General features: G+C 37.0%; 2 protein-coding genes and 1 non-coding gene across 7 annotated transcripts in view; 2 read left to right on the top strand and 1 right to left on the bottom strand.

Moving 5' to 3' along the window:
• Positions 1-9617, top strand: part of GPR155 (G protein-coupled receptor 155) — a 47940-nt gene extending 38323 nt beyond the window's left edge. For both annotated transcript variants that reach the window (XM_003990880.6, XM_019838276.3), the window contains exons 13-16: positions 537-632; positions 2671-2735; positions 4582-4719; positions 7664-9617. In XM_003990880.6, coding sequence (XP_003990929.2) covers positions 537-632; positions 2671-2735; positions 4582-4719; positions 7664-7955 — 591 coding nt within the window. In that variant the 3' untranslated portion in view covers positions 7956-9617. The remainder of the gene's footprint in view (positions 1-536; positions 633-2670; positions 2736-4581; positions 4720-7663) is intronic.
• Positions 9618-16790: 7173 nt separating this feature from the next.
• SCRN3 (secernin 3) overlaps positions 16791-27652 on the bottom strand; it is a 32900-nt gene continuing 22038 nt past the window's right edge. For all 4 annotated transcript variants that reach the window (XM_023259471.2, XM_023259473.2, XM_023259474.2 and 1 more), the window contains 3 exons: positions 22249-22411; positions 21222-21402; positions 16791-17369 (listed from right to left, as the gene is read on the bottom strand). In XM_023259471.2, coding sequence (XP_023115239.2) covers positions 17199-17369; positions 21222-21402; positions 22249-22411 — 515 coding nt within the window. In that variant the 3' untranslated portion in view covers positions 16791-17198. The remainder of the gene's footprint in view (positions 17370-21221; positions 21403-22248; positions 22412-27652) is intronic.
• LOC111562041 lies at positions 24287-24390 on the top strand. Its single transcript, XR_002745101.1, has one exon. It is a non-coding gene; the product is annotated as a U6 spliceosomal RNA (small nuclear RNA).

The following is a 27652-nucleotide window of genomic DNA, read 5'->3' as shown; positions in this document are numbered from 1 at the left end:
CCCTGCATCGGGTTCCATGCTGACAGCTCAGAGCCTGGAGCCTGCTTTGGATTGTGTCTCCCTCTCTGTCTGCCACTCCTCTACTTTCCCTCTGTCTCTCTCTCTCTCTCTCAAAAATAAATAAACATTAAAAAAATTATTGAAAAAAAAGAACAAAAATCAAACAGTAAGAAATGCTGCCAAGAACTGCTGCTTAGTGATGTGATTGTTTTCATTGTGTAGAACTAATTTTAAAATCAGTCCTGTCTTAGGCTGGTTGGCAGTCCTGATATATTATGTAAGCTTCCGTATTATGGCGCATGTCTTCTTGCTTCGGATCTGATCAAATTAGATGCTGTTTGAGTGACATCTGTCAGGAGGAAGGTTGAAACCTCTTGTTCAAAAGACAAAGCCTCTATATTCTCTCGGTGTTTTTCCTTTTAGTCTCCCCCCCTCCCCCCAATTATTAAGCAGATAAGTTATTGTACTGTGTTCTGGATAGAAAGAAATGATTAGCTAGCTTCATTTTAAAATACTATTTTCACCTTCCTTTACAGAATCTTTCCAGTTGTTTATGGTGGCTATTCAACCAAGAACCTGGAAGGCTATATGTTGAGCTACAGTTTTTCTGTGCTGTGTTTAACTTTGGCCAGGTATTTATGTACTGAGAACTTTGAGGGCTTTTTTGTTTTCCTGGATGGGTTGTTTGGGGGGTAGTGGTGCGGATGTTGTTGTTTTCTTTTAAATCAAAAGGGTTTAGTTGGTTCGCCAGCTGCCGGCCTGCGTGACAGCTGACAGCTGCATCCGATCTCCATGTTGGTTCTCGTCATCAGAATGCACATTGAGTGTTTCAGTCACAAACACCAAATCGTTTTTTGCTTTGGTTTTAAAATGACGAGTGATCAGTTAAGCAGGGACAAGATGTCCCAACTTCTTTTGAAACTTTGTTATGGTCTTAATAAGTCACTTTGGGAAAAAAGACTTCCCTTCTCTGAGTCCCTTAGTCGAGTCACTTAAATTGATGAACATCATTTCATTTACTTGTTGATGTTTCTCGAACGATAGGTGCTTAAATCTTTGTTAGAAAATCACGTGATGGATAAATACACTTGGGCCAGGGATCGTAGTTACCATTCCTTGACAGTCTAAATGCCAACCATTATTAAGGATTTTACATTAGTCCTCTTACTTAGATGTCACAGGAACACCAACCAAGTGGCATTATCATTCCCGGTTTTAAAAATTAGGAACTAAAATTCCACGAAGAACTAATATGATGGGTGCTGTTGTCTTTACGTCACTAATAAAATGGATATTGAAGAATAAACGACATTTTACGTATTGGGAAAATATTTTTATGTGAAAATTTCAAAGTGTGATTCTGTTTTCAATCTCTTACTTTTTAATAAAGAAAGAGTATTAGTCCCACAGATTAAGTATCAGGTTGAAAAAAACAACTCTGTTTGAAATCACTGATTTTGCCTATTAAACCTGAAATAATCGACTACCTGAGTCAGTTAGCATTTATTAGTAGACATTCCTGCACATTTTACCCTAACATTACTTTCTGGAAATATTTCCAGTTTGTTTTGCCATGATGGTGGGGGCAAAAAGACTACGTCTAGATAGATAAGTGACCTAATCAGTTTATTACAGACTGGCTTGAGTATCCCAGGCTACATGATGCCCACCTCACTTTGTGAATCTAAGATCTGATTTTTGTACCCAAGAACTATAAAATCCTAGGTTCAGAACTCGTAGTCTCACTCAGCCTTTTGATTTCAAGAAGCCCACTCCAGGCTGTCACCCCAGGACTGGAACTGAGAAAGCTTCACAAATGAAGAAGCTAACGTTAGGAATGTTGCATTTGAGATGATGCCCCCATAGCTAATGGCCCAAGCGTTTCAAAGGAGAGAGAGAGAGAGAGGGAGAGTTATACAAACACTCCCCACCCCCTCCCATATAGGTGTTATAGTAAGGTCATTCCTTTTTGGCTGTTTATAGTTTGGAGGTAGAGCAAGGTAGATCCTTCTTGCAGTATATCGCATTGTCCACCCTACCGCCCACCAGCCTGCACTGAGATCCTTAACCCACTGTGCCTGGCAAATGGCAGTTGCCAACCTTCTGTCTCCCCAGGCAATTCCAATCGTCCTTACCTGTGGCCGCTTTCTGGTGCCAGTTTTCCTCATCACCCCCAAATCCCTCAAACCCTTTCCCTAAGCACCTAGCCAATTTCATGTCACATAAAGTTTGTTCAGTGACTTCACTGTAATCAGACACTATGTAATTCTCTACTTGCTGAAGTGTTAACGGAAATATAATAAACACCGAAGCACAACGGGAGATCACTTATTTTCTTTTTTCAAAAGGGAAAACAAAGACATGAAGCTCTTAAATGTTTTCATTTTTCTTCAGTGAGCTAGAATACAGATGTGGCGGCTCAGCCCTGGGTTAAGTCAATGATCCAACCTAACTAAGTAGGACACATGACTAAGAAGAGGCAGCCAAGTATCATACCTGCCTCCAGACACTGAACTTTAGAGGACCTGCCTTGTGTGGTCCATTTAAAATACTGCTCTAATCACTCTAGGTTAGCTTCCCCCCGGCACTAAACATATGGTGGCTTCCATAATTCCTCAGTCTTAACATTCTACTGTTGAACTCATGACTGTAACCTTTCTTCTTCCATAGGGATTTATTTCCTTTGGCATCTTTGGATTGGACAAACATTTAATCATTCTACCTTTCAAAAGAAGGTAAATTTAGTTTTGAAATAAATCTATATCTGGGGACACCTGGGTGGCTCAGCCGGGTAAACGTCCGTCCGACTTTGGCTCAGTTCATGATCTCATGGTTTGTGGGTTCGAACCCTGCATCGGGCTCTGTGCTGACGGCTCAGAGCCTGGAGCCTGCTTTGGATTCTGTGTCTCCCTCTCTCTCTGCCCCTCTTCTGCTCATGCTCTGTCTCTTTCCCTCAAAAATAAACATTAAAAAATTTTAGAAAGAAATCTATACCTGTAAAAGTAATGACAAGGCCATTCTATTAACATACTGATATTTTTAAACCTATAGTAATTGCTAGACCACAGAAAGATTAAACCAAACATTGTGTTGATTCACACATTTGTTGTAAATAATTGCAGAGAAGGGGCACCTGGGTGGCTCAGTTAGTTAAAGCCTCCAAATCTTAGTTTCAGCTCAGGTCATGCTCTCACGGTTCATGGGTTTGAGCCCCACGTCAGGCTCTACACTGCTGGTGCAGAGCCTGCTTGGGATTCTCTCTCTTTGCCCCCTACCAGCTCGCACCTGTTCTCTCCCTCTTTCTCAAGATAAAGAAAAATAAACTTTAAACAAATAAATAATTGCAGAGAAAACTTTAGAAAAACTCTTATTACTCCCACATTGTCATTGGCATTTCAACGAGAATTGATGGGTGAGAACTTTTTTTTTCATGTTTATTTATTTTTGAGAGAGAGAGAGAGAGAACACCAGGGGGAGGGACAGAGGGGGGCAGAAGATCCAAAGCGGGCCCTGCACTGACAGCAGAGAGCCTGATGCGGGGCTCGAACCCACAAACTGTGAGATCATGACCTGAGCTGAAGTTGACCGACTGAGCCACCCAGGTGCCCTGATGGATGAGGACTTCTATCTATGCCATTAACTACATAAAGTAAAGTGAAACGTGAAAAATATATTTAGGGATGGAAGTGGTAGATTGTGCATCCCCAAAGGTCTGTATTTGACAATATAGATTCTCCTTTGACAATAGGATTTCTCTATTAAGCTGACAATTTATAGAAAACTCAAATCCCTTCTTTCTAAATTTTTTTTATTAGCTTGGTGATGAGTTTCTTTGGATTCAGATTAGTAACTTCTTTAAAAGAAATAATGAAATGGGAATTCTGCAACTCAGGAGTGGAAGGAAGGGGAGGCACACATCTTTGTTACTCTCATTTGTTTTCAAAATCAAACTCAGTAGAAACTAGAAGTGCTAATGGAATTTATCCTATCCACTACCTAAAAAGTGCCCAGTATGTGGTCACCGTTCTTTCTTCTACTTTTTTTTTGTCGTCATTAACATCATCACACTATTAAGACATAGTTGCTTCATTTCATGAAGGAGGAAAAGCGTAATAGGAAAGTCATTGAACTTAGTTATCAGCTCATAATGTTGATCAGTTAAAATGGTCAACACATGTATCGTCTGAGCTGGCAGAAACAGAATGATGCTGTATTCCAGAGCCCAGTATTTGTCTCTCTGGTACTGAAATTGGAGAATGATTAAATAAAATACTTGATCTCTGTAAGTTATTTTTGCCACTTAAAACAGTAGAATGTGGAGTAAGGAAAGAACTTCATTTTTTTGGTAGAAACTGAAATAGATCAAATATGTTTGGATGGCTTATAAAATGTTCAAGTCTCCACCTGCTTGGACCAGGAAACCAAGTGCGGGTTAGGTCTTTGCTTCGGACACTAACAGCACGTGGATGTTGTCGATGACCGCTTTGGAAGAGCTGTGTCGATGGGGTGATAAGCAGGAAGGGGTTCTCTCTGAGTGCTTTTCATTCCTTAAAAGTGACCTCCTTAAATTTTGGCTTTTAGACTTGAGTTCCTATGGAATAATAAAGATACAACAGACAACAGGGGTTCTCCTGTTCCTGAGGAAATAAAAATGACCTGTCAACAATTTATCCATTATCATCGTGATCTGTGTATCCGAAACATTGTCAAGGAAAGAAGGCAAGTACAAATTCCAGATAATTATATTTTAGATGATTAATTCTGGTTTGTAACAGGCTAAGTAATGTGGTTGTAATTAACTATATGGTTGGTTTTTTTTTTTTTTTCAATAGCACAATTACATGTAAAAGTTAAAACAGTCAGTTTATAGTTTAAGAAACAGCATATACTGGGGCACCTGGGTGGCTCAGTTGTTTGGGCGTCGGACTTTCAGCTCAGGTCATGATCCAGCCCCATGTCGGGCTCTGTGCTGACAGCTCAGAGCCTGGAGCCTGCTTCAGATTCTGTGTCTCCCTCGCTCTCTGCCCCTCCCCCACTTGCACTCTGTGACTCTCTCAAAAATAAACAAAAATGCTTTTTAACAAAATTTGAAAAAAGAAACAGCATATACTGGGGTACCTGGGTAGCTTAATCAGTTAAGCATCCAACTTCAGCTCAGGTCATGATCTCACTGTGCGTGGGTTCGAGCCCCGTGTCGGGCTCTGTGCTGACAGCCTCAGAGCCTGGATCCTGCTTCGGATTCTGTGTCTCCCTCTCTCTCTGCCCCTCCCTTCCCCCCACTCATGCTGTCTCTCTCTGTCTTTCAAAAATAAATAAATGTTAAAAAAAATTGTTTTAAAACAGCATATGTAAGATTCTTACACTTTTTAGAAGTTATAGAACTTCCGATTTCCATATAAAATGTGAAAACTAATTTAGAATGAACGAAAATGTAGTAAAATATTAACATTCACTTCATGTTGGCCGTTAGTGTCTCTCACAAAACCGGGAGATACACTGGATTTAGAAGTGACTTTCTATTCTCCATCTCCTAGTGGTATGTTATTTCATATTATTAATGACATTGTCAAGAAAATGAAATGAAATTTGTCCTTTTATGTCTATAGCCGCCAATTTGAAATTGCCATTCAGGATGATATATGTACACATATCCTATGCCACTATATTTGTTTAGAAACAGGTAGCCTGGGACAGTTAGTGGAAAGGGGACTCACTGGGCACTGATACTAGAAGTCAGCTCCTGAATCTGCTACTTATTAGCTATGTGACATCATTGGGCAAGTTCAGTTGTCTAAACCTTAATTTTCCTCTTCTTTAAAATTAGATAGCATGTTTTTGAATCGGATAGCAAAATCTGTACGAGGGTCCTAGCCCGGTTTCTGGAAATGGTAAACTATGAAGAAAAGTTAGCTAAAGAGCCAAACAAAATTATTTCAAAGTTCCACTAATGGACAGTTTCAACAATTTACAGTTGCTTCTTAAAATTAAAGGGGGGCTCCTGGATGGGGTGGCTCAGTCGGTTAAGCACCTGACTCTTGGTTTCAGCTCACGTCATGATCTCACGGTTTGTGGGTTCGAACTCCACCTTGGGCTCTGCGCTGACAGCATGGAGCCTGCTTGGGATTCTCTCTCTCTCTCTCTCTCTCTCTCTCCCCTTTCTTTCTGCCCCTCCCTTGCTTGTGCTCTCTTTCTCTCCCTCAAAATAAATAAATAAACTTCAACAAATAATAATGAAATGAAATGAGATGAGATGAGATGAGATGAGATGAGATGAGATGAGATGAGATGAACAAAGGGTGCTCCACGTCAGCTCTGCCAGGCCCACTGTGATTGCGTAGGTGGGAAGCACAGCGCTTGCAGTTGGCAGGCTGCCTCACGCCCAGACGGCCGAATGCGCGCTGGCTGGTAGTGGTGCTGCCCTGTGACCTGTAGGGTGGCACATTCTCTGCCACTCTGTGCAGTTCTGTGGGCTGTGGTTGTAGCTGCCTGATCAGTCATCAGGAAGCAAATATTCTCCAGTTGGTGTCAGGGATATAAGGTGTTGGGCTATAAATTAAAAATCAGCAAGCAGGGAGAAGGATCAGACAGAGGTCATAATATTCCAGGTGATGTTTGTAGTTGTAAAGCATAAATTAAGATACCTTATTACTAAGCAAACTACTGATGTTAAAACATTTTGACTTATGTACTTGAGAAGATCCTTCATGGATATTAGCCTCTTCTCTAATTTCTATGTGAAACTCTATATTCATTAGTGGTTAAACGCTTTAAAATTTTTGTCACTTACTTCTCATCTCGTCTTGATTTTCATCCACTGTTTCCTGTTGTCAAGCACTTTAGGTTTTACAGCTTGACTGATGCTTGTGGACAGATTCATGTTGTCTATTGCATATTTGTATGAAAATATTAAGAGTTCATCTAATTGCTTCTTTCACACTTCTCTTCCTCTTGTTTATTTATTCGTACCTGAGGCACCCCACATTTGCATTAGGAAGACAAATTTTAAATAATCAAGAAATAGATTCATAATCAAAGCACATTTTAAAGACCTTAGATTTATGGCAAGACAGATCACACTTATTCTTTCCTTCCTTCCTAATGCGCCGAATTCCTGACAAATATCAGTAAGATTGCCTTGCTGATGAAGGCAAGAAGAAAGACTATTTGTGGGCAGTGTGATAAACAGAAAATAATGAAGTGAGATTTGAGTAGTTTAGTGAAAGTAGTCACTTTTTAAGAGCTCGTAAAAACATATCATTTAATGTTCCTGAGACTATTCAATTACTTATTATACCTAAGAGTATATCATAAAATAAGTAATATTCAACTGTCTACAGAATAGATCTGGTTATAGCCAGCTAGCTACTATAAAAAAGAATGCTTCTTTGTAGATGCATTTACACTGTCTCTTTTTTCTTTTTTTTTTTTTTTACATGTTTCTGTTTTCACAAGCATTATCGGCATTTTTTTTTTTCCTGGTGGGTCTTTCTAGGGTCGGATGAGTTAACAAACCCTTTATATTCAGAAGAGTTTCATTCCTGCCACACTTTTAACTATCATGCTGTGTTTCCCTGTCTCCTGTTTTTCCTTGCTTGTCCTCTATCATGCAGTGCTGATACCAGGTTTACAGAACATATGGGTGAATCATTCCTTTGACATACAGGTGTGGTGCAAAGACATCTACTGGGACCTTCTGTGGCTGTGACCTGGTGAACTGGCTCATTGAAGTCGGCCTTGCCTCCGACCGTGGGGAAGCTGTGATATATGGAGACAGGCTGGTGCAAGGAGGAGTCATCCAACACATAACCAATGAGTATGAATTTCGGGATGAGTACTTGTTTTACAGATTTCTTCAAAAGAGTCCTGAACAGAGTCCTCCTGCTGTTAATGCCAACACTCCCCCACAGGAAAGATATAAAGAGATCGAGCATTCATCCCCATCCCCTAAGACCTAAATTGTGAAGGAGACAACCCTGGGCCATATTCTGGCCCCAGATCTGTTTCTTATTAGCTTATTTGACCTTGGGCAAATCGTAACCTCTCCAAACCTCAGTTGCCTCTTCTGTAAAATTTGACGAGGTGTGTTCCCACCCCATGCTAACATTCTGTGACTTCGTGTGTTTGTAAAACACACAGGAAACTGACAGGAAAAAGAGAAAACCAAATCAAAATGTAAAGTTCTGATAATAAATATAATAATTACTATAAACTGGTTATGCCAACATTTTAAAACATTGCTCCCCACAGCCGTTTGCTATAATTTCAAGACGAACATCCAATTTATTATTGCTTTAAATTGCCAAATTTGGCAGGTATATTGCTGGCAGGAAATGGACCTTAAATTATGACAACTTTGCACTTATTGATAGCACCTCCTGAAAAAGAATTTTAATGATTCTGATAAAAGACCTTCTTATTCTATTTTCCCCATTTTCTTAACAAATAGTACTCATTTAAAAACTAGAAGCAATATTTTTTTTAAGTTCATCTTTTCCTGATTTTCTATCCAAAGTACTAATCTGTGTCATTAGGAGGCAAATAAGAACCACCATAAATATTATCTCCAAAATCCATCCACAGAGGTATAATCTTTAACATTTGTACTGCAAATAATTTCAGCAGATTTGTTTAAATTTTATCAACAAATCTGTTGCCATGTATCGATTCTGGTGTTTGCATAAAGCACCACAGTGCAGAAGGATAGCCCCATTCCCTTCTTCCCTGCAGTTAAAGAGAAAAAGCTATATAGTTCAAGCCAAGATTTAAAAATGTTAAGCCTAACACCCTACTTTTACATCTAGAATTTAGTCTTCTTAAAGTGTCCATGTATAAAAAATCTACAAACTTGAAAGTTATTCAGTGTTGCCCTCCGATAAGCTTTATCTTCAGTAAATTAAAAAGAGATCTATTCACATGACCTTTGAACCTCTACTTAATTATTAGGTGTCAGTGCTGGTTTACCTTATTTAAACTATGTTTCTAGTATTTATTTTTCTCATACTTTTAGTGTGTCATGTAAAAGCCATTTAGAAAATAATTTATAGACTTAAATCATTGCTCTTTTAATGCAACAAATATGTAATTTTTTTAAAAACCTGCATGGAAGCCTAGTGTATTTAACAAGTAAATTACACTTTATTGTGTAGTATTAACCTGTACCAACTTTACGTTATGACTAGGGAATGGGGATTTTTTTCAGCAGAAATGTCTTGCTGCAAGACTTTTTTTTTTTTTTTTTATGACCATATTATAACTCTCAGAACGCTCAGGAGTAAGCATAAAGCCTCATTGTTATACCAGGAGACTTTCACAGTTACAACAATACGGATATTAATTCACATGCATGCAGGCAACTCAAACTGGAGAATTTGTTTTGTGAACAAATCATACTACACCTGTTCTATTATTTGCATGAAGGGAATAAGCAGCATCTTTTTCCATGGGAAACACTAAGAGAAAACCCTGGATCAGAATGATCTGCGGTTTCAGATAACAAAGGCTTTTAAGGGATATTTTTAGGGTTATGGATATGCTAATTTTATTAAATGAAAATATTTGTAACTTTTACTCTCACTGACAAAGCAAGTTTCTCAATAAAATACCTATTTTAACTTGCATTGCCAACATCTTCTTTGAGTAATCTGAAAAACGCAGAAGCCATCGTAGAGGTCTTTTCTGTAAGTTTTCACTGTTTTCTTAAATGGGTCTCCTGAGATTGTTCTGTTCTTCGTGACCTTCTGGGATCTATCTGCACAGGGCCTTGCCCAATTATGCACTCAGTAAGCACTTTTTATTAATGAATCAATATGACATTGGAGTCCTTTTCACATATTTCATAATTTTTAATATGCAAGGTCACAGCTGGGAAAATTATCTGATAGAATTTTGATTAAAATCTATCTAAAATCTTTTAGGTGCCTGGCTGGATCAGTCAGTAAATCAGGTGACTCTTGATCTTGGGGTCGTGAGTTTCAAGCCCCATGTTGGGTGTAGAGATTACTTAAAAAAACAAATCTACCCCTTTTTGGCTAATATTCAATACGGTCAGTTGTTCTTTTCTTTGTTCTGAATAATTCCATGACTAGCTTTTGTTTAAACTTCAATATTTTCAGAATAAGGTAAAGTGTGCTTGGCATTTTAAGAATAATGACTAATGACAGTTTCTAAAAGCAAGAGAGATGTAAAACTATTATTTTACATGTTTGCTATACAGAATAGTGTTTGCCCCATCAATTCTAATATGATGTTAAATATTAAATTACTTTAGACCACTGGGCATAGGTAGTCAAGTGATGTCTGATGGTTGGAAACACAGTTCAGGATCAGAAATATCATCACCATTCTTCAGGAAAATGCGGAATGATACATTTCTATGATTGGTGTGAGAAAAGCCTGAAGTAATTAATTAAGAAAAGAACACACTCACTCTGTAGAACCTATTTTTCATAAATGTTACAAGTAGGAACTAAATTTCCAAAACTCTAGGCTGAATAATTATTTCTAGGGTAAAATTTTTGGTTGATCAACAAAACTAAAGGCCTACTGAATGGAAGAAGATATTTGCAAATGATATATCCAATGAAAGGTTAGTATCCAAAAATATATAAATGAATTTATACAACTTGACATCAAAAAACAATCCAATTAAAAATGGGCAAAGACATGAAGAGACATTTCTCCAAAGAAGACATACAGATGGCCAACAGACACATGAAAAGATGCTCAACAGCACTCATGATCAGGAAATTGAAATCAAAATCAAAAGAGATGTCACCTCAGACGTGTCAGAATGGCTAAAATCAAAACACAAGAAACAACAAGTGTTGGTGAGGATGTGGAGAAAAAGGAACCCTCTTGCACTGTTGGTGGGAAGGCAAACTGGTGCAGCCACTGTGGAAAACAATATGGAGGTTCCATAAAAAATTAAAAACAGAGAAAAAAATTAAAAATAGAACTACCATATGATCCAGTAATTGCACTACTGGGTATTTACCCAAAGAATACAAAAATGCTAATTTGAAAGGATGTGAAAGGATGTGTGTCCCTATGTTTATTACAGCATTATTTGCAATAGCCAACAAGTGTCCATTGATAGATGAATGGATAAAGAAGATGAGGTAGGGGCGCCGGGGTGGCTCAGTTGGTTAAGCGTCTGACTTTGGCTCAGGTCATGATCTCGCAGTTTGTGAGTTTGAGCCCCACAAGGGGCTCTGTGTTGACAGCTCAGCCTGAAGCCTGCTTCGGATTCTGTGTCTCCTCCTCTCTCTGCCCCTCCCATGCACATGCTCTGTCTCTATCTCTCAGTAATAAATAAAACGTTAAAAAAAAAAAAAAAAGGTGTGTGTGTGTGTGTGTATACACAATGGAATATTATTCAGCCATAAGAAAATGAAATCTTGCCATTTGCAACAACATGGTTGTATCTAGAGAGTATAATGCTAAGCAAACTAAGTCAGAGAAAGACAAATACCATATGATTTCATTCATATGTGAAATTTAAGAAACAAAACAACAACAAAAAAGAAACCAAAAGACAAACTGTTAATGATAGAGAACAAACAGATCATTTTCAGAGGGGGAATGGGGGTGGGGGGTGGGTGAAACAGGTGAACGGGATTAAGAGCATATTTACCTTGATGAGCACTAAGTAATATATGGAATTGTTGACTCAGTCTATTGTATACCTGAAGCAAATATAACACTGTATGTTGACTGTACTGGAATTAAAAATAAAAGTTTTTTTGGTTGAAGATTAATATATAAATTGATGTTTTCAACAAAGATCAAACAAACTAGCTTTCTCTAAAGTACTCAGCTTAAGGTTCCCGGCTAGCTCAGTCAGTAGAGCATGAGACTCTTAAAGTACTCAGTTTATTGGTTATTCCCTTGGTTTATTATATCATGGTAAATAATAAACCATACCATTGAAGGATTAACCAAAAAAAAAAAAGGCTTAATTTCAAAAAAAACTATATTTTTTATTCCTAAGAAACACCTGAAATTTAAGAAAACCTTACATTTTCAGGGTGCCCGGTGGCTCAGTCAGTTAAGCGCCCAACTTCAGCTCAGGTCATGATCTCACGGTTCATGGGTTCAAGCCCCGCCTCAGGCTCGGGCTCTGTGCTAACAGCTCAGAGTCTGGAGCCTGCTTCGGATTCTGTCTCCCTCTCTCTCTCTCTCTGCTCTTCTCCTGCTCACGCTCTGTCTCTCTCACTTTCTCAAAAATAAACATTTAAAAAAAAGGAAGTCTTAAATTTTCTAAAATATACTATAAGGCATTAATTACCCACACAATTACCAAAACCCAAATACCATATTGGATTTACATAGTGAAAGTCTCCTAAACTTTCTTAATTAATTCACATATCCTTATAATAATATCAGTCTTTAGGGAGTTATTATTCCCATTTTGAATATGCAAAAAAGCAACAGGTTGACCTGAGACTTAACAAAGGTTACCAAGTTGTACAGATAGATTGTCTAAATAATTTGCTCAACTTTACAGAGGACTGGGTACATTATTTCCATCAGCACTTCAATGTTCATTTAACAAATATTTATTGAGCCTCTAACTTGTGCCAACACAATGTTGAATACTGAGCACACGATAGTGGGGTTCCTAACCTCATAAAGCTTCTATTTTACTGTGAAAAACCGATGTGAAACATATAATTACACTTGTGATCAGGATCACATGTGGCTCTGAGAGTACGTAACAACAGACTTGACCTTGTGGTATGGGGAAAACTTTCCTGAGGAACTCCTGCTTCAGCAAAATTCTAGAGGATAAAAACAACTACTTACATAAAAAGGAGGACATGAAATGAATGGTGCAAGCAGAGGGCACAGCCATTGTGAAGGAGCTGGGCACATTCAAGGATTTGAAAGAGCAGTGTAGTGAGCGAAACAAGCCAAAGAAAGACAAATACGATGATTTCGCTCATATGTGGAGTTTAAGACACAAAACAGATGAACATAGGGGAAGGAGAAAAAAAGATACGGAGGCAAACCATGAAAGAGACTCTTAACTTTAGAGAACCGTGGGTTGACGGAGGGAGGTGGGTGGGGGATGGGCTAAATGATGAGTATTAAGGAGGGCACTTGCTGTGATGCGCACTGGGTGTTATATGTAAGTGATGAATCACTGAATTCTCACTAATGTTACACTGTATGTTAGCTAATTTAAATAAAAACTTGAAACATTAAAAAACCCCGAAAGACCAGGGACACCTGGGCGGCTCTGTCAGTTAAGCATCCAACTTAAACTCAGGTCATGATCTCATGGTTCATGGGTTCGAGTTCTGCCTTGGGCTCTCTGCTGTCAGCTCAGAGTCTGGAGCCTGTTTCAGATTCTGTGTGTGTGTGTGTGTCTGCCCATACCCCACCTGTGCTCTCTCTCTCTCTCTCAAAAATAAGTGAATAAACTTAAAAAAAAAAAAAGCAGCATAGTAAAAGCTTTTTAAAAAGGCAATAGTGTACAAGGGTTCCTTTACACTGTCAGTGAGAATGCAAATTGATGCAGGCACTGCAAAAACAGTACAGGGGTTCCTTCAAAAGTTAAAAATAGAGGGGCACCTGGGTGGCTCAGTCAGTTAAGAGTCTGACTTTTAAGTTTGGTTCAGATCATGATCTCATGGGTTGTGAGTTCAAGCCCTTCATCAGGCTCTGTGCTGACAGCATGGAGTCTGCTTTGGATTCTCTCTGCCCCTCCCCTCCCCTCTCTCTGTCAAAATAAATTAAACATTTTTTTAAGTTAAAAATAGATTTGCCATATGACCTACTAATTCCACCACTGGGTATTTAACCAAAGAAAACAAAAACACCCCTATGTTTATTGCAGCATTACTTACATAGCCTAGATGCAGAAGCAACCCAAGTGTCCATTGATAGATGAATGGATAAAGAAACTGTGGTGCACATATACAATGGAATATTATTCAGCAATAGGAAAGAATGAAATCTTGCCATTTGCAACAACATGGATGGGCCTAGAAGGTATAATGCCAAGTGAAATAAAAAAGACAAATACCATATGATTTCACTCATGTGCAGAATTTAACAAAACAAAGGAACAACAACAACAACAAAAACCAAACAGACTTTTAAATAGAGAAGGAACTGGTGGTTGCCAGAGGGGAGGGGGGTGGGGGGATGGGTGAAAGAGAGAAAGGGGATTATGAAAAACAAAACAAAACAAAACAAAAAAACCTAGAAAAAGTATAATAAGATACAGATGGGCAGATCAGCAAGATCTCATTGATAGTTCTTAAGGACTGGGACTTATCTCAATGACTTTTTAAAAGAATTTTAGATTCAACAATAAGAAAATGAACAGCCTGATTTTTAAATTGGGCAAAATATCTGAACAGGTGTCTCACCAAAGAAGATATACAGAGGGCAGTTAAGCATATTAAAAGATGCTCTGCAACATAAGTCATCAGGGAAATGCAAATTAAAACAATGAGATACTACTACACATCTGTAAGAATAGCCAAAATCCTGAACACTGACGATACCGAATGAGAAGTAAGGATGTGGAGCAACAGAAACTCTCATTCGTTGCTGGTGGAATGCAAAATGATGGTCACTTTGGAAGATAGTGTGGCAGTTTCTTACAAAACTAAACATACTCTTACCATACCATCCAGCACTCATGCTGCTGGTATTTATCCAAATGAACTGAAAACTTACGTCTACACAAAAACTGGCACATAGATGTTTATAGCAGCTTTATTCATAACTGCCAAAACATGGAAGCAACTAAGGTGTCCTTCAGTAGGACCTATGGTTTTATGACTGGGTATCCGCAATCAAAATATCCAGAATACTATTCAGCACTGAAAAGACATGAGCTCCCAAGCCATGAAAAGACATGGAGGAATCTTAAATGCATATTACTAAGTTAAAGAGCAAATCTGAAAAGGCTATATACTGTATGATTCCAACTATATGACATTCTAGAAAAGGCAAAACTACGGAGATAATAAAAAGGTAAGTGGCTGTCAGGGATTAGGGGGAGGGAGAGATGAATAGGTGGAGTACAGATATTTAAAGCAGTGAAACTATTCTGTATAATACTCACTAATGCATGTCATTAAACATTTGTCCAAACCCATAGAAAGTACAATGAGTGAACCCGAATGTAGACTATGGCTTTTGGGTGATGATATGTCAGTGTAGGTTCATCAATTGTAACAGATGTATTACTCTAGTGTGGGATGTTGACGGGGGGGGGGGGGGGGGGGGGGGGAGTTGGAGGTGGGACAGGATGTATGCAGGGACTCTGTACTTTCTGCTGTTTTGCTTTAAACCTAAAACAGCTATAAAAAAATATTTTCTTAAAAAGTTTTAGGAAGGAAATGTATTATTAGATTTACATTCCCAAGAGATCACTCTGCTGCAGTGACCCATGTGAACGGAGGTAAAAAAACAAAAATGGGTGTAGAACAGTTCACTGCAGTTGTCCAGGTGAGAGACAGTGCTAATTGAGACTAGGGTAGTATGAAAGGAGGAAGAGAAAACATGTGAGCCCCAGGGAGAGAAATAAGATTCAAGTATGTGCCCCTGGATAAATGAACAGTCTGTTTACCCTTAGTTTCCCCATATATTAAGAGAGAGAAAGGAGGTGTATGGGGGTTGGCCAAAGGTCTTCATGATTTGGGGAGAGGCTTTCACTGAACCATATGTAAAGCAAACACATAATTAACTGAGTACTTGAGACAAATCTCTTTTCTTTTGTAATGGTAGCTCTGTATTAGAGAAGCAAAATCAAGCAGATTGTGGTTTTTAAATTTTTTTTTTTTACATTTATTTTTGAGAGACAGAGAGAGACAGAGCGCAAACAGGGGAGAGGGAGATAGAGAAGGAGACACAAAATCCAAAGCAGGCTCCAGGCTCTGAGCTGTCAGCACAGAGCCCAAGGTGGGGCTCGAACCCACAAACCACGAGATCATGACCTAAATCGAAGTCGAACGCTCAACCAACTGAGCCACCCAGGCGCCCCTAAGCAGATTATGGTTTTTATGAGAGAACTAAAAAAAAGAAATTTTCTTTAATCATCCACTACTTTAGTAATAATCCTAATTACAATGATAGCAACCAATAAATATGATAATATAATAAAAAACCTAAAATAGATATTTCTAGAAACCAATAAATAATGTTGAGTTGGATTCTTCTTTTGTTTTATAGTTGCAACTTTGAGTCTTACTTGGTAATTTCTATGTAACTTTAACAAAGTTTTATAAACTTTGGGTAAATATTACTTATTAATAATGTTCATAATACATTATGCACTATAATGTTCTTCATGTTCATAATACACTAATAATTCTATTTCATTGCCACTATCTCATTCCTGTTGCTGTTTTCACTGAGTGAAGAGAAATAAAATTTGAGAAAGATTCAAGACACAGAAACAGTATTTCCTGAGGTCTTGGTTCCCTTATCCCATTTCTAATCCCCCAGACAAGCTCTTCTAAAAACATTACCGTAAAAGCCTGTAAGGGTGCATGGCTGAAAAAGTGCTTGATAATTAAAGCTAAAAGCTCACTGGTGCCAAGTCTTGACAAAAAGCATGTTTGTGTCTAATAAAAGTACATTTGCAGGATTAATACACTGTAATAAGACAATGTATAAATCTAGAAAATTTTGTTAGAGATGATTAATATTTGCTTAATGAGAAAAAACTCATTACTTGAGAAACAATATTTTCCATTACTAAAGAAAAATCTACTTTCTTGCTGTAATTGAGAAAATTATTTGAGGACAATACATAACTATACTAAATATAAATCTATTCATTATTTTAATATTTCATACTTTATGCAGAATTGAATATCTAATTATTGTAATTTTTAGAAAGGTATTATGGCTGGAAAAAAACCACATACACACACACACACACACACACACACACACACACACACACACACAAATACCTGAAATAACTCCTGGCTATTCCATGATATATGTGCCTAATTCCAATTTTAGTATATGTGCTGCCGAAGCAAGCACCTATATGTGCCTAATTCCAATGTTATTTTCTTTCTCAATATTTCAGCAAGACTATGTGTAGTTTTAATAGGCCATTAGGTAAATGCTATTAAAGAAAAATCAGATCTACTCAAACTAGGTTATATCATTTACCAAGGTGATAGATTCTGACTTTGAGAAGATTTTTGACCATTTATATGACACTAAGAACTAATGTTTGACTTATAAATTCTAATTTCATCTTTTGCACACTGGGGAAAGAGGTTAACAATTTTATCAACATCAAGATGCTTGTTTTGAAGAATTGATTCCATTTCTTTGAATAGTTCTTTCTCCAGTTTCCTCATGTTGTCCAACATAGTTTTGGCTTTTTCCTGAACAATGAAAAAATAAAAATAAGTAAATACACACACACGTAAGTCTAACCAAATTCCAAACCACTCTACAGACAAGTTTTTTTTTTTCATTCTGTTTCTACTTCTAGTTTGGTTCCCCTCTCATTCTTTAGATATAGTACGGAATGAAATTCTTCAGGAAAAATCTTTGTTCTATACTGAATTAATGGATTAACTTCAATTTATTAGGTATTTTTAGTAGAAAAGATTAAGCATAATTGCATAGGATTAGTCTATAAGCAAGAAACCTAAAAGAAAAATTTACAGGACCATTGAAATTATGATATTGTGTCTGGGGAAGGTTGCTGAAAAATGAGGCTAAGATATTTTTATGAAGGTGGATCTTCTATATTTAAAATCAATATTATCAGATTAAACAAAGGAAAAAGAACAGTAGTATTCAAGGGAAAGAACAACCAAAAAAGACATTTTCTCTATGATTCCTCCCTGTTTCAAGAATCGGGGGAAAGGTCATTACTCATATAGAATAAAGGAATTTTTAAGTTATTGGTGAATTACCATGACCAGTTATAGGGTAGGTACTGAGAGAAAAAATATATAAGAAGAAAGTTACTAGAAAGTAAGAATAATTTTAAAAATTTGAACCATTGTAGGGCAGAATTCCACAAAACAAAGATGCTTAATCTAAACATGGACTTTAAAATCAAATTGGATCAACTTTTTCTGATGAAACACTACATTACATATTAGTGAGAAAAAAATATATTTTGTCTATAAATGGTATTGAAATAATTGGTCACCTCTTGGAAAACAAAGTTAGAATCCCTACTTCATAACATACACAAAAATAAATTTCAGGGGCACCTAGGTGGCTCAGTAAGTTAAGCACCAGACTCTTGATTTCAGCTCAGATCATGATCTCAGGGTTCGTGAATTCCAGCCCCACGTTGGGCTCTGCGCTGACAATGCGGAGCTTGGTATTCTCTCTCTGCCCCTCCTCCCACACGCTCTCTCTCTCTCTTAAATAAACATGAAAAAATAGAAAGAAATTTCAGAAAAATTCAAGAACTAAGTATTTTTTTCAAACACACACATACATACTAGAAGAAAATACAGAAGTTATATTTATTTTGAGATGAAGCAGGCCTCTAGAAGCATGAAATCAAGATGCCTTAAAGGAAAAGACTAACAAATGTAATTGACTTAACTTAAAACTTCTGTCTGAAAAAAAAGTTAAATAAACAATAAACTGAGATAAAAAATTGCAATATGACAAAGACTCAAAATTCATATAGTTTTGCCTCTCTGAGGCAAAAGACAAAAACAACCAAGCAACAATTGAAAAACAGGCTAAGGAAAAGAACAGGCAAGTCATTTGAGAGGAAATACTAATGGCTAATAAACATCTGAGAAGCTTTTCAACCTCATCAGTAATCAAGAAACATACATTAAAACTACCAGTAGCACTGACTCTCCCTAAGTCATAAAAATAGACTAGAACCAGAGAAAGACAAATATCACATCATTCTGCATAATATATGTGGAATCTAAAAAACAAAACAAATGACAAAAAGCAGCATTAGACCCATAAATACAGAGAACAAAGAAATTGATGGTTGCCAGATGACAGGGGGTGAGGAGGTAGACAATATGAGTGAAGAGAAGAGGAAGATATAGGTGCCCAGTTATGGAATGAATGTCATGGGGATAAAAGGCACATAGGGAATATAGTTAATGGTATTGTAATAGCATTGTATGGTGACAGATGGCAGCTACACGTGGGGTGAGCATAGCATAATGTATAGATTTGTCCAATCACTATATTGTACACCTAAAACTAATGTTAACATTTTGTGTAAAAAAGTAGACTAGAATCCAGCTCTTTGACACTTCTTCCTTCAGGTTCTATGGTTTCTCCATTACTTTCTGTTGTCAATCAACATTTAATGGCTATTAAATAAAGCCTAAAATACTAACAGCTTTTACATTTTAATTTCAATATTACTTAGAAAAATGTCAATCAGCATTTTAATTTAACAAGCATTTAATAATACGTCTACAAAACCAACCTTCCAGAAACAGTATTGAGGGGAAAGGAAGCTGACAATGCTGAGAACTAAGTAAGCGATTAGTGGCAGTGTGGAGGCTGCTCAGGGAGAAGTGAGGGAAAATCCCTCCAGAGCAGACATATCTCTTGAAACATATCACTGAGGAACTTGAGCAAAGGCAAGAAGGACCAGGGGGCTCATTTGTCCCAGGACTGTGCTCAGTCAGGAGTGTAAGCCAAGCCCACACAATGGATGACACCACTGGCCGGTAGACTGGGCTCTCATCAGCGTACTTAATGCCCCTAGAACAACTTGCCTGCCTCTCATTCCATGCCACCGGCTACCTACAACAAGTGTTTACACTGTAAGTTACAAGTGAAAACAAAGTAGTCCAAGATAAAGCAAGTGTCAAGAATCCCCAGCAAACAGGAGGTCTAGACAGAGTTCTCTGCTTTAAGTGTAAGCAAAGCGGGTGGGGGAATGGCAACCGTGCAAACATACTACAGACAAAAGTAAATAAATAATTACCTGGAAGACAACTGATACATTGCATTTTGTGTAGAAAGAATGTAAATGTATGTATCTCGAGGAAGTAAAAGGAATGATAGCAATAGAAATCGGGAGCCGGTACAAACAGGTGTGGAAAGGTACAAGATGGCCAATCTTTTCCTCCCTGGAGGGAATCAGTTGATGGTTCTGTAAAAAACCTCCAGCTAGCTCTTCCATTTCCTTCTAATCTATATTTTATTTCTGGGGCAGAGAGGGAAGAAAGCTGAAGAGGTATAGATATTAGAAAATTATTTGTCAATCTGTCTGCCCAAAAATATATCTGCTTATTTCTAGAGATGAGATTTTGGATGATGTTCATCTTCTATACTGCTTACATTTAAAAAGAATAAGCACTTACCATTTTTTTTTTTAATTTTTTTTTCAACGTTTATTTATTTTTGGGACAGAGAGAGACAGAGCATGAACGGGGGAGGGGCAGAGAGAGAGGGAGACACAGAATCGGAAACAGGCTCCAGGCTCTGAGCCATCAGCCCAGAGCCTGACACGGGGCTCGAACTCACGGACGGCGAGATCGTGACCTGGCTGAAGTCGGACGCTTAACCGACTGCGCCACCCAGGCGCCCCAGCACTTACCATTTTTTAAAAAAGACTCCAATTCATCATTATTATTAAGTCTAAGGAGTGTTAAGCATTTCCAATAAAAATTAATCTGAGGCTATCTGATTAAGAACATTTTGTATGTAAGAGATGTTAACTGCCCTCCAGTAGCTCTGTAATTTTTGGTGTGAGATATAAACTAAGCAAGCTACTTAAACTCTCTAAGTCTCAGTAAATGGAGATTCCTTATCAGTGAAATGGAGATAACAATAGTATTTACCTCATAAAGTGGTTTGAAGATTAAATAAAATATTCTATTTTGTGTAATGATACCATGGTGCTGAGTGTATAAAAAGTGCCCAATAAATGTTAGGTATTGTTATTATGTTTAATATACTAAATTTCTCTAAGAGATTCATAGTGCATTCTTAACCATTATTTTAAATCTTTGGTTTGAGCTCTACTATAATTGAAACATCTAAACTATTTTATTTTTATTTTATTTTTAAAAGCTTTTATTTTTTTTTAATGTTTGTTTATTTTTGAGAGAGAGAGAGAGAGAGAGAGAGAGAGAGAGAGAGAGTTTAAACTATTTTTAAACCTATTTTTACATGAAGCAAGGAAAGAAAGGTGAAGTTCCAAAGTTCAAAATGTGGACTGAATCACACTTTAAACTGTTCTTAATGATAAAACAGAGAATATAATTTAATCATACCTCCTTTTTGTCTATTACTTCCAATGCCTGTTGATGTTCTTGATAGAGTGGGTGTCTTCTGTCAGGCTTAAACTGAAAACGTGGTTTCTTTTTAACTGGGTCTTCAAGATCAAATGTTGGTGAACTGGTATCCAATAGTTGTGAAACATTTGGCACAAATATGAAAGGCTTAAAAACAGATCTAGAAGAAAAAGTCATAGAGTTGGCTTGTGGGGATAGTGGGGATAGGAAAATATTTAGCATTATGCTAAATCTTCTAAGATTCCCTCTAGTTAGAAGGGCCTGGCACAGAAACAGTGTCCAGTGAAATTATAGTCCATCATTTTCTACTGAAAACTCCATAGTTGAAGGGTAAGAACAATCCTCAATGTTACAGACATTGAGGATTAGGATCTGGAATGAAATCACAGCAGCAGTATTAATAAAGTGTCCTCAAGTCTCACTCCATCTTCTCGAAATGATCTTTAATAACATGAAAGACTACAACACTGAGAGAATATAAGATCATTTCTCAATGTAATGTGCATTAAGTTCTATGAGAGACACTAATGACTTAAGACAATTTTAACATATCTAAAATCCAATTTTAGATATACCTTCAACTACTGATAGTTTAAGTTTTACAGGCATATATTTTCTAGATATGAGCAGATAAGTAACCATCTAAATCCAGCACAACTACATCATTTAATCTTCTTAGTATTCTTAACCATCTAATATTATAATACTGAAATCTGCAAAAGAAAACCATCTACTTTCTTTTCTTGGCAATTTTAAATATATTTGGCCAAAGAGAGTAAGGATAACTGCAGACAAGAAACTATTAACATTTTTGTCCTAAAAAATGAGAATAGTTATGGCAGGAATGCACATATGTAAATGGCAGCCTACAACCTGAACAGAAAATAGATCCAAAAATTATTGTCATATTTGTGTAAGAAAAAGTTAGCCTGGCAAAATCACCAACAGACTGATGACTATCCTAGCCCCTGACCCCTTGTTGGTTTACAGTATTTTGTGACTTTACCTCTCAGGATCAGGAGTCCCTGTAAAGAAGTGAATGCAAGGAAGGTTGGAGTCTTGAGGTAAAATAGAAACCATGCTTGCAGTGGTCAGGAATTCTCCCTCCATATTAATGCCACTTGGTTTATCTCGGAGAATTTCCATCATTGTTTCAAAAGTTATATTTCCTAGGAAAATCATTTTAAAAATCATCAAATACATATGAATTTGCAGGTTGACATGCTGCAATCATGAACTGCTTTCTCTGTTGATAATATATAACATGAGATATTGGGATAAATTAGATATTGGGATAGGGATAAATTAGAGACTGACTACGAACAAACCTTGTATCATAACTATTAGTCTCATTCCACTATCATAAGGAAGATTTCTTAAAAAATATAAAACACACTAAATCTCAAAACCATTACTATCAGGTAAAATCTGTAACTTCCTAAGAAGGAATCAAAAATGCAAAATACACTCAATCTCGTTGCCCTTACAAAAGTTTTTAAGGTGTATTTAGTTAGCAGTGAACTGACAATATCAGTAACTATCATCTGAGCCTATCCATTCTGGGAACCAAATATTAAAAGAATACAGTGCTTGGTTTTCAGTATTATACAAGGCGTTCTTTATAAAATAAAATACTCCTTTTCCTGTAATTTCTGTGGCTGATATTAATACTCTTATCTGAAAGTGTGAATTGTAACCTGAGTAGGAATGAAGGAAACAAAACACATTATTAGTTAGTGGGATTTTAATGAACATAAATCTGCTGGACTACTTAAAATATTTAAATGTCCATTGTGTGTGATAAGACAGATGGCATTATATTTTGTTTTCTGCTTTCATATGTAAAGTTTGATATTTTAAGGAGTTTTTTTTTTTAATTTTTTTTTTCAATGTTTATTTATTTTTGGGACAGAGAGAGACAGAGCATGAACAGGGGAGGGGCAGAGAGAGAGGGAGACACAGAATCGGAAACAGGCTCCAGGCTCTGAGCCATCAGCCCAGAGCCTGACGCGGGGCTCGAACTCACGGACCGCGAGATCGTGACCTGGCTGAAGTCGGACGCTTAACCGATTGCGCCACCCAGGCACCCCAGGAGTTTTTTATTTTAGAAAAAGAAACTATTTTATCTCTTTAGCCAACACAACATGACCATGGTTACAGAGAGCCTCAGAATTCCATATTTGCAAGGCATTTCCACCAAAAAATTTAAAAAGCCATCATGCCTTCGGACATCTCTGCTCCTTGCTATACATATCCATGCTCAAAGATGTGGTTCAGGATCTAACTACCTCATGAAAGATGAAGAATCTTACCCCCTTACACAATTCAGTCCTCCAAAATGTAGCCCAAATATCTTCTACTCACATGTCATAATTCTCTTCCCTAAAATTTGACTCTCAATTCCCCCTGAATCAAATTAAAACTACTTCATTTTAAAAAAGTATTTATGTTTAGAGAAAGAGAGAGAGCGTACAAGCTTGGGAGGTGCAGAGAGAGAGGGAGAGAGAGGATCCCAAGCAGATGAACGGTGAGATCATGACCTGGGCAAATCAAGAGTCAGACGCTTAACAGATTAAGCCACCCAGTTTCCCCCAAACTCCTTCAAATTAAAATTTACCATTAAGATGAACTGAAATAAGCTTTTCCTTTCATATAAGCATTCTTGATTTTTTGCACGTATAGCTTCTATCCCTGCCATTAGATTATAAATTCTCTAAAGACAAAAATGAGACTTTTCTCTATTTAGTTCTCATTCCTCCAACAAATACTTATTGAGCATCTACTAAATGCCAGGCACTGTCCTAGGAAATAGAGAGATAGACAGATTGATATTGATGCACTTTGACACAGATACGTAGCTCTGCGAATGTAAAGAAGTGAAAGTTCCCTCATCCAATTTCAGTTGGAGGTAACCACAGTTAACAATTCAAAAAGAATCTTTCAGGAAGACTTTCAGAATAGGTTTAAAAGCTTTCAAACAGGAAATTCTCATTATCAAAAGAAAAGTGGTACAAGAAAATAGCCATTTAAAGCAACACATCTAAGTGCTCGCTTTGGCAGCACATATACTAAAATTGGAATGATACAGAGATTAGCATGGCCCCTGAGCAAGGACGCCATGCAAATTTGTGAAGTGTTCCATATTTTTTTTTCTTATTATTTGATACAGAAAGAGAACATTTTATTTTTATTTCCCGTTGAAAATTTTTAAAAATTTTTTGCTATAGTTTTTATTTTTTGTAATTTTTTAAATTCCACTTTACTTTCCTCATTTCATTTTATTCTATTTTGTTGTATACGTTTTTAAATTTTTTTTAACACTTCTTACTTTTTTTTTCTTTTCTTTCCCTTTTTTCTCTATTCTATCAAGCTTCTTTCAAAAACCAGGCCAAAACGCACCTAGGATCTAGCTTCCTTTATTTGATTTTTTGTGTTGCTTTTAATTTTTTAATTTTAATTTTTTTATTAATTATTTTTCTTCCTCAAAAATGACAAAATGAAGGATTCGCTCCAAAAGAAAGAACAGGAAGAAATGACAGTCAGGGACTTACTCAACACAGATATAAGCAAGATGTCTGAACCAGAATTTAGAATCATGATAATAAGAATACTAGCTGGGGTTGAAAAAAGCATAGAAGACACCAGAGAATCCCTTTCTGCGGAGACAAAAGAAGTAAAATACATTTGAGATTGCATCTCAGTTGTATGCCACGGCGGCAAGGATGGATGAAGCAGATCAGCGATATAGAAGACAAAATTATGAAGAATAATGAAGCAGAAAAAAGAGGGAAACTAAGGCAAAAGAGCATGATACAAAAATTAGAGTACTCAGTGACTTATTAAAAAGGAATAACATCTGAATCATAGAAGTCCCAGAAGATGAAGAGAGAGAAAAAGGAGTAGACAGTTTATGTGAGCAAACCACAGCAGAAAATTTTCCTTACCTGGGGAAAGACACAGACATCAAAATCCAAGAAGCACAGAGAACTCCCATTAGATTCAACAAAAACAGACCATCAACGAGGAATATCATAGTCAAATTCACAAAATACACAGACAAGTAAAGATTATGAAAGCAACAAGGGGAAAAAAAAGTCTTTAATCTATAAGGGAAGACAGATCAGAGAGCTTATGGAAGAAATTGAAGAAGACACAAAAGAATGGAAAACTATTCCATGCTTATGGATTAGAAGAATAAGTATTGTTAAAACGTTGACACTACCCAAAGCAATCTACATATTCAATGCAATCCCTATCAAAATCACACCAGCCTTCTTCACAGAGCTAGAACAAACAATCCTAAAATTTGTATGGAACCAGAAAAGACTCCAAACAGGCAAAGCAATCCTGAAAGTGAAAAGCAAAGCTGGAGGCATCACAATTCTGGACTTCAAGCTATATTACAAACCTGTAATCATCAAGATAGTATGGTACTGGCACAAAAACAGACACTCAGATCAATGGAACAGAATAGAGAACCCAGAAATGGACCCACAACGTATGGCCAACTAATATTTGACAAAGCAGGAAAGAATATCCAATGGAATAGACAGCCTCTTTAGCAAATGGTGTTGGGAAACCAGAACATCAACATGCAGAAGAATGAACCTGGACCACTTTCTTACACCATACAAAAAGTAAACTAAAATGGATGAAAGACCTAAGTGTAAGACAGGAAGGCATCAAAATCCTAGAGGAGAAAGCAGGCAAAAACCTCTTTGACCTTGACCGCAGCAACTTCTTACTCAACACGTCTCTGGAGGCAAGGGAAACAAAAGCAAAAATGAACTACTGGGACCTCATCAAAATAAAAAGCTTCTGCACAGCGAAGGAAGCAATCAGCAAAACCAAAAGGCATAAACAGAATGGGAGAAGATATTTGCAAATGACATATCAGATAAAGGGTTAGTATCCAAAATCGATACAGAACTTACCAAACTCAATACCCCAAAAACAAGTCATCCAGTGAAGAAATGGGCAAAAGACATGAATAGACACTTCTCCAAAGAAGACATCCAGATGGCCAACTGACACAGAATGGCTAACACTAACAACTCAGGCAACAACAGATGTTGGTAAGGATGCAGAGAAAGAAATCTCTTCTGCGCTGCTGGTGGGAATGCAAACTGGTGCAGCCGCTCTGGAAAACAGTACAGAGGTTCCTCAAAAATTAAAAACAGAACCAGCCCATGATCCAGCAATTGAACTACTAGATATTTATTCAAAGGATATAGGAATGCTGTTTTGAAGGGGCACATGCACCCCAATGTTTATAGCAGTGCTATCAACAATAGCCAAATATGGAAAGAGCCCAAATGTCCATCAACTGATAAATGGATAAAGAAGATGTGTTATTTACACACACACACACACACACACACACACACACACACACACACACACACACTAGAATATTACTCCTACCATCCATCACAGCTTTCTGCAATCTTTGGTTCACTGGCTAGCTGGTGTATGACTAAAATGAGGTCTTTTTTTTAGAAAGTCTCTCCCCAATTTTCCTCTATGACCTCCTAGTTTTATATGCTTGGAAAAAATTTATATTTCTAAAAGTATAATTCTACTAGAAAAAGGAAGTAGGACCACTGATACATAATTACATACTCGAAAAGCCAAAGAGGATGGAATTGAAGGATTTTTTTTAAGTTTATTTATTTTTGAGAGAGAAGGAGGGAGAGAGAGAATCCCAAGCAGGTTCTGTGCAGAGTCTGATGCAGGGCTTAATCTCACGAACCATCAGACCACAACCTGAGCCGAAATCAACAGTTGATACTTAACTGACTGAGGCACCCAGGTGCCCCCCTAGAGGACAGATTTTAAAATTACCAATTCAATAGAGTATCAGTGAGGTGTTCCTTTAAATAAATGAAAACACTCAACAATTTTTATAGATAAAAAACAACTACTTAGCAAATATAATAGAAAAATATTCCATTCACATTACCAGCCAAAAATATAAAATATTGAGGAAAAACTTAAAATTTTGTCCATTGCATCTCATGCTCCCACCTTAACAAACTAGGAAAAGAGAAAAGCCCAAACCAAGCAGAAGGAAATAATAAAGATAAGAGCAGATGTCAATGAAACTGAAAGAAGAAAAAACAATAAAGGAAAGTCAACAGAACAAAAATCTGGTTCTTTGAAAAAAATCAATACAATTGACAAACCTCTAGCTACACTGACAGAAAAAGAGAGAAGACAAAAATTACAAAATTACCAATATCAGGAATGAAACAGGGATATCATGACAGACCCTGCAGACATTAAAAGCAAAAGGGAATACTATGAGCGACTCTATGCACATAAATTAACAACTTGGAAGAAATGGACCAATTATTTGAAAAGCACATATTACCTAAACTCACTCAGTATTAAACAGATTATTTGAATAT

Source organism: Felis catus, chromosome C1 (genome assembly GCF_018350175.1).
Source record: "Felis catus isolate Fca126 chromosome C1, F.catus_Fca126_mat1.0, whole genome shotgun sequence".
Taxonomy (NCBI): Eukaryota; Metazoa; Chordata; class Mammalia; order Carnivora; family Felidae; genus Felis; species Felis catus.
Note: the sequence above shows the minus strand (reverse complement) of the source record. Positions and strands in the feature narration are given on the sequence as shown.